Source organism: Exophiala aquamarina (assembly GCF_000709125.1).
Source record: "Exophiala aquamarina CBS 119918 chromosome Unknown aczIA-supercont1.26, whole genome shotgun sequence".
In the NCBI taxonomy this organism is placed as follows: domain Eukaryota; kingdom Fungi; phylum Ascomycota; class Eurotiomycetes; order Chaetothyriales; family Herpotrichiellaceae; genus Exophiala; species Exophiala aquamarina.
In genome coordinates, this window is record NW_013550562.1 from 105,010 (window position 1) to 116,456 (window position 11,447).

Genomic DNA, 11,447 nt, shown 5'->3' on the forward strand with positions numbered 1-11,447 from the left:
ATACACAACATTTGACGTTCACGCTGTCAAACTCCAACCTGTCATTTGCTGGGATTTGGCACAACAGCGAACTGGATCATCGCCCACTTGGTTTGCGCTTGCTGCAGCTCGAACGCACACGTGGTCCACATCAAGGAATAAAAAGGATAAGGATTTGTAGGAGGGTCGCCCTCATCTTTTAGATCAATCTCTTCCATTTGGTAGTGAAACACATCACACGGAAATAGGTACGGACCTTTGGCGCTTAGACTTGGACATCTTCGGTAGTGTGTACAACGAGTAGATTGGAGAGCCTCCAGGTATTGAACCCTGCCACGCTTGTATGACCAACTTAATCACAAACAGATGTTGACAATGTGTACTTTGTGAATGTTGAACAAGGAGTGTGAGACATTAGAATTTGGTGGAATTGGCACACTGGCACACTGGCACACTGATCGAACAAGACTAGCGAATCGAATACATATGTAGTGCTGCTTTATTGCGTCGACAGCCAACAGGGTTTCGCAACGGTCATTGGATTATTGCGAATTAGTGGTCTGACTCAGTTGTGCTCTTCAAATGGCACGACATTTCAAGCTTGAAACAGCTGCATCGAAAACCGTGGTTAGAGAAGGTTGATGTTAGCCTGCTTCAAATGCCGCAACGCTTTAGCCGGGTGCATTCTTGCTAGAAGAATAACATCTTGATAGCCTCTTGCTAGTTGCTACTTTACGACTCGGCTTCGATGCAGATAATGCCACAGCGATTGGTTCCACCTCTTGTTAAGCAGGATTGCTTCAACGCTCTGACGGCCGATCAGTAAGTGTAGCGGAAAGATGGATGGTCATCACCCAGGTTTCTCAACTCCTCATCTGGCAATTGCAACAAGTAGTCTCTTTCTCCCCTGTCGCGCCTCTTGTTCTCCAAATGGATTAACAAAAGGAACCCTGCGGTCGCAGACAGTCCTAGACAAAGTGCCCCAATGCCCACAGAGTAGCCAGTGTGGTAAAAGGGAGACTCGTGTCTCAAGAAGACATTACTTGCAACAATGCCACCTGTGTTCCCAAGACCTATCTGCATACCGGCAGCAACGGCTCGTTTAAAGTGTCCTCCCATGTTGTTGTTCAGCCAAACAATGGACAAGGACATTGCGGTGTTTGTTGCTGTGGCTGCGAAAAAGATAGCCATGTACCGCACTCCAACCGACACACTGAAGGCATTGATCAGAATGATCCAAGCGACAAGTCCCATTGAAAGCCAGCCAGCTATAAATGCACATCGATGTCGTACACGATCGGAGACGAATGCGGTGACCACACACATTACAGCTGCAACAATGTAAACAGGGATCGTCATAACCTGGGTGCGTAGTGGCGACCAGCCAAAGTCATGGAGAATGGTCGGAATGAACAAGGCCATCGCGTAGGCGGTTGTCGTGCAGGCGAAATATATGAGGAAGCTGGTAAGAGCAATGGATGTTAGCTTTTGGACGAGTCACGTCGACAGCGAGCAGATTACTGCGATCCTTATGAGTGTAGGTTACATACCCAAGGTAGATCTTGAGATCTGAGAAGACTCGTTTAGCGGCTTTTCGATTGACAGTGCTCATCTGCGCATCGCCACTGTCTTCAGCCAATCTAGACAAGAGCAGCTTTTTCTCTGAGGGTTCGAGGAATGTCGAGGTCTCGGGCCAGTCCGGAATGAGAAAATGTGAGACTATGGCTAGCATAACAGTGGCAACTCCTTCGAGTATGAAAACCCAACTCCAAGGGTTGTAGCCTCGAATGCCACCCATATGGCCAATGGCATAGGCGAGCAACTGCAGTAGTCATCAGTCTTTGTATCCCCTGAAAGAGCAAGGGAGACCGGATACGCACGCCACTAAAAGCACCTGCCAGTATGGCGGCCGAAAAGAAGAAGTTTACACGGACTTGAAGTTCATGCCGTTTGTAGTACATTGAAATCAGATATATCGCACCTAGTTTCCTCTGAAATCAGACCGAGGGAATGCGCCTGTCGGTCAATATCACGACTCACCAGGAAAGTATCCTGCCTCGAATACTCCAATCAAAAAGCGACATATCACCAAGCCAGCGTAGCTCTGCGTAAAGCCTTGACACATTGTGATGGTACCTGGCAAACTCATCGTCAGAAATTGCTAGGCGCAGACATGTAACATTCGTCATCCTTACCGAAGCCTAAAATCAGGCTGGGCAACCAGTACGATGGCCTCATCTTCTTCAAAATGAGGTTTGCTGGTACCTCTAGGAGTACATATGGGATGAAAAATACGAAGAGAGCAATATTATACTGATTTCCCTCCAGCTTAAGATCTGCTTCTAGGCCAAGGAGTCGAGCGTTCCCGATGTTGACACGATCGATAAACGAGGCCATCAAAAGCACAAAAAGTGGTGGAATGAGCTTGACATCCAACTTGCGCAGCAATTTCTTCTCCAGCTCACGGTCAGCAGTTTCAACTAGCGGCGCAGGCTGGTCCATGCTGGTTTCGATTTGGTCGACTGCATCCTTTTCACTCATGGCGGACGTTTGCACTGTGCGAATGATAAAGGCAATGTTAGGCTCGTGACGGCAAGGAGAGAAGGGTACAGATGATGTGTCCGTTGTCTGAGGGTACAAAGCAGCACGTATATATACATCTATCCCCGACGAACCTTCCGAGCGAATTCTTGCAACATCATCGGAATTTCCTGGGGTGCCGTGGAGCCGCGTTCGGCACGCCGGGAGCTCTCCCCACGGGGACTCTCATTCGATATCACTAAGATATTGACTGACGAGAGCTACCAACCATACAACTAGCTGTACGCGACAAGCGCGGAGGAGATTGCTGTGAGCATTTTGTCATGTTACTTGTCAGTCGATCTAAGAATGACGGTCTATCGCGACAGTTGGGTAGGGGAGTGTACCTGTTCGCGTCCATACTCAAAGGGTGGCTAAAGCCGAATGGCTTCTAATTAGTCCATACCCCAGCAACTGCGTCTATTTACCAATTTGGCCGGGCCAGGTATGAAATATAGTATCATGCACCCCATCCTGGAAGCGTCAGTGCCAGTAGTAAATGCAACCAAAATGCGCTCCACTAATAGGGATGCCTGTGGCATCAGTCAGTGAGGCGCACCCGTTCCCAGCACAGCTGGAAATATCTCTGGGTGGCGAACTAATAGTGCACTAGGCAGAATTTGTACCCGATAGGCACTCCAGGTATGAATCTGGTACTCTAAAGGCCTGTAAACCTCATTGTCGCTATGGATGTTAATGTTGACGGTGTCGTTGTGTTGTTGTATGGAAAAATGTTAATTGGGTACCAGCCACCGCCTCATGCACGTCGTCGCAGCTCAGCCACTTACCCAGCCTGCCACAAAATCTATTGATTGTTCACCCTGGCAATAAGTGAATAGACCCCGTAGAATACGGAATTACCGTATTCTGTGGTGGCGCCAGTGAGCCTAGAATGGCGAGGGAAAAATTCAGGAATAGATCCCATTCGTGCTCAGACCCGAACATACTCCTACTGCTCTTCATTTCAAATGCAGCTCGGTGTAGACGCTATGCATGCCAGGAGCCCGGCTAGTCTTGCTTATCATCCCGCCCAACGTATTGACCATATCTATGACCTTAATCATGGGTGATTGGATCTCCCGCATATGGAGATGCCGGCCTTGATGGAGAAGAGATTATGATTCAATAAAGGATGTTGACTTCAGCGGCTAAAAAGGACTAACCTTTCTGGTTAATCTACCTAGCCTTCTTGAACTAGTGACTGCCACTATTACGCCGTGAAATTCGACTGCAACTTCTTTCAAAGCTACAGTGGCGAGACTAGTACTCGAGACTATGACGAGGGCTCCACGAGGGCACTCTGGCTGTTGCCAGAATTGAATACTAATGGGATCGTGAAAAAGGACAGAGAAGCGAACAATACATAGCAAGATGCACCTCCTCCATTCATACTTAAGTAGCGTTCTCAGTGAATACAGTACATGTCTGGGTGGACTGATATTGCTACGTGTGTAGCTTGCAAAGCTCCTCCTCGTCTGTGGGATAGTGCTGTGTGGTTTTAGTTCCGGGGCTCTGGGGATGGCATCCGCAGATTATCCTAGTCACGAACACACAAATCAAGGATGGTGGATTATACCCGTACTATTGACGGAGCTCTTCTGCCCTTCTCAAGAACGTGCGGTACACAAGTCGCAGAGACGGGACTAAATTTCTGTGTTCGTGATCCAGTAAATAAGTCCACTGACCAGGATGGTGACATTGATAGAAAGTCTCCTTTAACCATAGCACTCCTCCAATCGCTGACCAGCCACAGTAATCGGCTCGGCAGCTTGCATCACAAATAACATTCGCACCCATTCATCCTTGTGATGTGGCTTCCATTCGTGTATGGTGCCTCGTTGGACGGCAATATCCCCCTTGTTCAAAATAGTGATAAAGCCATCATCAAGATGCATTTCGATAGTTCCTTCAAGTACAACACCGAAATCCAAGGTGTGTGTGCGATGCATGAAGGCGTGAGCTGCTGGACCGAAGTCCACGATCTGGCAAATAGTGCCATCTGGGTAGGTCAGACCGTGTTCAACCGTTTGACTGACTTTTTGGTGTGCGGCGATGTCAGCATCGCCGGTCATCTTGACGGGCAATCCAGTGGTTGTGTACACGACACTCTTGCCGAAGGCGTGACCTTGAAACGTCCATTCGTGTTGACTAGACGATCGGATCACTGCTTTCCCAGTTGATGCGTCATGCGTGGTGACGTGAATAGTTGGATTAGGCAGCTTAGAACGCAACTCATTTTCCCTCTCGGTGGCACAGGGTCTATCCGACATAATTACTAGTTGGTTTGAGAACAGTCGAAAACCCTTAGTGAAGTGACGTGGATCTGGATGTGGCAGCTGTGACAAAGTTTCGTAATGACAGGATCCAAGTCGTGCTTGCTCTGTGGAAGGAGGAGTCCGAATGAATACTTGCCTCTGGGGGAGAAGGGTTTTGGTGAATGATTTCTATGTAGGTGGTTATTTGAGTACAAAAATCTGGGAATTGAATAATGTAGAACTCCGATAAATGAGTTTCTCGGAGGAACTGAAGAAGTACTCCGCTATTGTATATCTGTCGGCCTATCCAGTTGGGAAGATGCACTCAAACTCTCCGGATCTGTCTCGGATTCCCCACAGCCACAATGCTCTGACTGTGCAGAGTGTATCTTCTTGATACGACGGAGCGGATTTGACAGTAATTCTGCAACACAACGTCGCTCTTATTCCTTAGTCTCTCTATCTTGCGCTTTTAGTTGCTCTTTGTATTCCCACTTGCCCCTAGGATTCCCGTTTCTTCCTTGACAGACCTCACCTTCCCTCCCATGCATAATCAGCAAAAACTGCAAGGCAAACTTGATCTTGTTTGGAATTCTTTTGTCAAGGTGATCCTGCGCCGCCTCTCTGCTCGTTTTATCCGGTCTCCAACCGCACAATCCAGTGACCGCGATAGATGTGCGTGTCAACTGCGAAAGTTTCCCTCTGCAAGCAGATGCTCATAACGCAAAAGGCGGATGTTGGTCCAACTCCCTTGTAGCTAATCAGTTCTCTCATAGCATCTTCATCAGAACAATCGAAGAGGTGATTTAAGTCCCATACCCCGTGTCGTGCGTGCACGTCTTTGATTATACCAAGAAGCATTTTCGCCTTGCGATTCTACATTCCTCCAGGTCTCAACGCTGTAATTAGTTGCTCTTCGCCGCCATCCAGGATCTTTTGGCAGGCGAACGCCGAGCCATATGTTGTGGCCATACTCATCATCGCACGCTATGGGTTCGCCCAGCTCGTAGCCTGGCTTGGCGTAGCAATAACCAAGGCATTCGGAATGGTTCGGGGGATGATGTATCGCATAATGTTCGTACAACATAATGTTCGGTTAAACCACGGCCCTAGTAATTTATATAAGCCTCGGTTAGGCTCACCATCTTATTTCATGAATCCTGTACGTCTCGTATCGCTTGCAACTAACCTCGTCGGCGCTAACTACGCAAGGCTAAGTTTATATAGAAATCCTTAGTATTAATAACGCTCCTACGCCTAGGCTACCTCGTCACCGCCCGTATACGTGCCTAACCTCGCTATCGGTCCTACGATTTAGGTAGGTATCCCTATTCCCGTGCCTTATTATTTTAGCTATATAAAGTCTCCGTCTCTTACTTCTTCTAAGCGCTCCTAGCGCTATAGAAGGCGGAGGTTTAAACAACGTAGGTAACTGTTCGGGTAAAGGTTCTCGGCGCGGCCTAGGTCTCGGTATAGGAGTACGAATCGATAGTAAGGTTATCGCTATTAGAGGGGTATTAGAAATAAGAAGACTATTAGGTATACGATTAGGAGTCTTTTACCTAGTAACTTCTTGTTACGAGGGTCAAGACACGGGTCGTTTAGTGTAGGCACCCTTAGCCTACCGGGGGATGTCTACGGGAAGGTGTACCGACAAGGCTAGGCAAGGCTAGTATACGTAACTAAGAACCGGATTAGGAAATATAGTATTCCTATAGGTCCATGGACTACTAGGATAAGGAGGCATAGATACATAGAAGGGATTTTAACATTATATATATACGCTCCTTTACCTAGATAGTATAGTTCGTAGTTAACTTCGTTAGTAATTCTATACCTACGTTTAGGCTACGCAACGGGTTAGTATTTTTCGTAATCGGGTTAAATAACCCGATTAACTAGTTTACCCTCTTAAAAATTTTTATTTTTATTTTTTAGTATAACTTATTAACTATTTAATATAATTTTTTATACTTCTAAATTATAATATTTAACTCCAAAAACTATCTATTTATTAATTAATAACGCGAAATAACGCGTTAATTACTAAGATATAGTACTTCGCGTAAAGTAGATTTTAAGTTTAGGACGTAATAATCTTAGTAAGCACGTTAAATTTATCGATAAGAAAATATCTATAGTAAAATTAACCCGACCCGATCGGGTTATTAATCGGGTTATTAGTAAATATATACTTATTTAATATATTAAGTATACTAAATAAGAATATATATTCTATATATTTAATATTATTTAAAAAAAAACGCGAAAATCGCGTAAAATACGCGTTAAATTTAAAGTTTTATATTTTCGCGTAAAGTATAATTTTAGACTTTCGGTAAATTACATTTCTTAGTAACCCGTTACGTAGCCTACCTACGTTTTAGGAAATAGTCCGACGATTTAGTATTCCCTTTATTATCTTAGTTAACACTCTAGTACCTACTCTATTAAGGAATCCTACCTTAGTTAGAACTACTTATAGCTTAGATTATAATACTTTAACTACTACTTAATTAATATTAAATATCTAATATAGAATTATTTCGAATTAGATCCCTACTACCTAGCGTACGTCTACTTATAACCTTAAATAATTCTTTAAAGCCTAAGATCGTTTAAGATAGTAGTTCTAACGAAGACTTAGACGTAGATATAGTTAACGTACTAGGACTTATTAATATATCTAGGGATAGTATTAAGGTAGAACTATTCTATAGAAATAGGGAGAAGCTAGGATACTTCCTTATATAACTTAAGACTACCTTTAAGCTTAATCTAACTAAGTATACTAGGATAGAGGATAAGGTTATATTTATAGTAATATACCTTAAAGGAGTAGCGTTCTATTAGTTTAAACTAGTATAAGACGATTACTTCGAGTCCTCTAGTCCCGACGACGAAACTAGAGTATACTTTAGGAACTTTATATAATAATAATAATAATATTATCTATTAATGTCTATTTTAGATCTCCTTACGAAACTACGTAGACGATTTACCTTATATAGGAAAAGGCTCTTTCTTTCGTAGAGTAAAACCTAGGGCTCGTATCGCTAGAAGTATACGTCTCGTACGCTTTCCGCCTCCTTATCGCCGTCGTTAATCGTATAACCTTTTACCTATAATCTAGAGAGGTCTTACTCTTTCTTTTCCTTTCTTCTTCTTTCTACTACTACTCGTAATCCTTAAAGGATACGAATATCTTTATATCTTCCTCTCCTACCTTCTTTACTACTCGGAATTACTCGAGGACTCCGCTCGTAATAAACTAGCGTATCGCGTACGCCGCGTATACGAGCCTCGAGAGAATCTCGTCGAGTCTCTCTATACTATATTATAGTAGAAGTTATACTCTATTATGTTGTAGATAATATAAAAGGATATATTATATCGTCTACGTATACTAGCTATAGTCGTAGCGCGCTACTACTTCGGAGACGTATATCGACGCTAGCTAGGTATTAAGGCTAATAACTTTCGTTCGTATAAATATAAGAACTATCGCTTCTACTTTCGTTAAGTCTATATATAGCTTATACCTATTCTACTCCTAGAGTATACTTTAGGTCGCGAACTAGCGGACTCCTCTAGATTATTTTACTAGGTCTTACTATTTCTATTTCTAGCTATTTCTAGCTATTTAGCCTAGTATAGCCTCGTCTATCTAGGTTTAGCCGCGTTCTACTCGATTATATCTCGCTTATTAGCCGCGGGCGCGTTCCCTAGTCGTCCTAGCCTCGCGAATATTATAGTCGATCTTAGCCTCTAGTACTACCTTCGTCGTAGCTAGCCTCGTCGTCGTCTCGCTTTATAGCTACTTCTAGATCGTTCCGGCTACGTTCTACGTACGTATCGTAACTAAGTTATACCTAGTACGTAGGAGCTTTCTTACTATATACTTCTAGATATAAATCTCGAGTAGAAAGGTATAAGCTTCCTTTTCTAGAGCGGCGATTAATATTTTCTTATAGCCCCCTATAATTTAACGAAGGTATCTATTCTAGACTTTCTTAAAGAATTTAAGCCTAGACTTTAATAGTACTTTTACTATAATTCGCGTACTCTATTCTTATAACTCGTATAAAAGCGTTAGCCTTATTATTACTATATAAAGTAGCCTTATATTCCTTACTAAGAAGCTCTAGGTCGTCGTTATAATTCTAGATAGCGCTTTCGAGGCTACGAAGCCCTTACGAACCGCTTATATAATATATTCCTTCTATAAGAGCTTTAGGTCTAGCTAGACTTCGAGAATTCGAATAGTTTTTATTTCTAGCTAGATTTCGTAATTTCTAATATAAATACTATATATATACGCGTCGCGCGCTCTTCGCTTACGCGTAAAGTAGATAAGTTAATATTTATTCGAAGCGAATTTTATTTCGTAATAGTCTACTTATCTTTTATACTATATATAAACGACGCTTAGTCTACGATAGTTATTCTCCTCGCTTACGCCCTAGGTAATAATATTTATATCGTCGACGAAGCCGAATCCTAGAGTATTATTATTTTATATTTATAGCGTTTCTAGTAGTTCTAAGATATAGAATAGAAAGAGAAGCGGCGATAAGGAAGAGCTTTATAGAATATCTATATTTATTTAGATTTAGTTACTTATATACTTCGCGTACGCGATTTCTCCTAGAGGAAGTCTACTATAGTATTAATTAGCTAGTCTAAAAGTTCCTTTATACGTAGTATTCCTAATAGCTTCTCGTAGAGTATATTATCGAATACTTCTACGATATCTAGGCTAAGTATCGATATAATAGCGTCGGATCGCGCCTTCTACGTAGTCTCGACGTATACTATTAATAAGCTAATTATACTTATTATCGATCTATTTCGTCTCGCTCTTATCTAGTTCTATAGTAAGAGCCTATATTCTTCGGCTACGTCTACTAGGCGATTCGTAAGTACTTTTTCTACTACTTTAGCGAGAGTATTTTTAAGAGTAATAGGCCTATAGCTACTCGATAGGCTATAGTCCTTCTTTTCCTCTTTATAAAGGATAATAATAGTAATTTTCTTAAAGCTTAACGATAGTAAGTCGTACGCGAATACTATACTTATCGCGCGCGCTAAGTTTTTCTTAATTATCGAGCTAATTTCTCTAAGGACTTCGTTTAAGATATTATCGAGCCCTAGGGCCTTACTCTTTAAGAGGCTCTAGATTACCGCGTTAACCTCGTTTTCTATTACTTCTAGGAGTATATTAACTACGCGAGTAGAGTATATATCGCCTATTATCGTTATACGTAGCGCTTATAGAAAGAACTTTTCCGTTAGAATTCGTATATATTCGTTATTATCGACTATTACTTTATTCTCTTTCTATCTATATAACGCGAGTATATAGAAGTCTATATACGCTTTACCTACGACGCTCCTACTCTACCTAGAGAACCTCTATAGACCTTAAAGATCGTTCGTAGTTTTCTAGACCTTACGCCTCTAGTTATTCCGCGCGTTCTTACGAAGCTTCTATTTTAGCTAGTTCGAAAGATAGTAGAACTACTAGAAGTCGATTTCGTCTATAGTTACGTTATATATACGTTTCGCGCGCTTCGCGTCTATTAAGAGCTCCGCTACTCGTAGTAACTAGTTTAGGCGCGCTCTTAAGGAGGGTTTCGCCTTAAGATAGTACTTTAGTAGGAAGGCCTTAATTATTTATTATATTTCCTCGAGAATTTTTAGCTCGTCTTCTATTCGAATAGCCTTCTATAGAGCCTAGGCGTTAAGCTTCTTAAGCGCGTATCGTACGCGAAGTAGTTATATAGATTCTACGAGGTCGATATCGATAACTATCTTTATCGATATATAGTTCTACGTTAGCGCCTATTAGTCAACTATACCGTAGTATTCGATACGAATACTTATTTCGTACGAGGCGAATACTAAGTTAATTATTAAGCTTTAACTACTTCTTTTCTAAGTTATCTTCTTCTATTATATAAGGAGAACTAGCTCTTTATATCGCGTTTCGTTAGGTAGATACTCGCTCTATTACTCGTATACGACTTCTAGGCCTCTCTAGGTTAGTGTTACGGACTAGGTTATGGATGAGGTCGCCGGGCCAGGCGCCCTACGTTCTAGGGGACAGTTTAAGGAAGGTCGGCCGATGGAGAACGAGGCTGCATCACGTGACCAGGGGGTGCATTAATGCATTAGTGCATTAGAGTAATATAGCAAAGCACTAAAGCAGTACTTTAAATATTATATATACGCGCTCCTTTACCTAGATAGTATAGTTCGTAGTTAACTTCGTTAGTAATCCTATATCTATATTTTAGGATATAGTCCGACGAATAGAGTATTCCCTTTATTATCCTAGTTAACACTCTAGTACCTATTCTATTAAGGAACCCTACCTTAGTTAGAACTACTTATAGCTCGGATTATAATACTTTAACTACTACTTAATTAGTATTAGATATCTAACGTAGGATTATCTCGACTTAAATTCCTACTATCTAGCGTATATCTACTTATAGCCTTAAATAATTCTTTAAAGACTAATATCGTTTAAGATAGTAGTTCCGACGAAGACTTCGACGTAAATATAGTTAACGTACTAGGATTTACTAATATATCTCGGGATAGTATTAAGGTAGAACTATTCTATAG

The 11,447-nt window shown here is 42.0% G+C and overlaps 3 protein-coding genes across 3 annotated transcripts; all 3 read right to left on the reverse strand.

Annotated features, from left to right (window-relative positions):
- Nucleotides 1-798: 798 nt before the first annotated feature.
- A1O9_12731 (uncharacterized protein) lies at nucleotides 799-2,520 on the reverse strand (the record flags this gene model as incomplete). Its single annotated transcript, XM_013398364.1, has 5 exons — nucleotides 799-1,441; nucleotides 1,530-1,801; nucleotides 1,860-1,960; nucleotides 2,020-2,115; nucleotides 2,175-2,520. 5 exons carry the CDS (start codon nucleotides 2,518-2,520, stop codon nucleotides 799-801), a joined length of 1,458 nt encoding a protein of 485 aa, XP_013253818.1.
- Nucleotides 2,521-4,274: 1,754 nt separating this feature from the next.
- Nucleotides 4,275-4,829, reverse strand: A1O9_12732 (uncharacterized protein; the record flags this gene model as incomplete). The annotated part of the gene is made up of 1 exon (XM_013398365.1): nucleotides 4,275-4,829. The coding sequence occupies one exon, from the start codon at nucleotides 4,827-4,829 to the stop codon at nucleotides 4,275-4,277; it is 555 nt and encodes a 184-aa protein (XP_013253819.1).
- A 506-nt stretch (nucleotides 4,830-5,335) lies between these two features.
- Nucleotides 5,336-5,684, reverse strand: A1O9_12733 (uncharacterized protein). Its single transcript, XM_013398366.1, has one exon. It carries the CDS (start codon nucleotides 5,673-5,675, stop codon nucleotides 5,448-5,450), a length of 228 nt encoding a protein of 75 aa, XP_013253820.1. The 5' UTR covers nucleotides 5,676-5,684; the 3' UTR covers nucleotides 5,336-5,447.
- Between the last annotated feature and the right edge of the window lie 5,763 nt (nucleotides 5,685-11,447).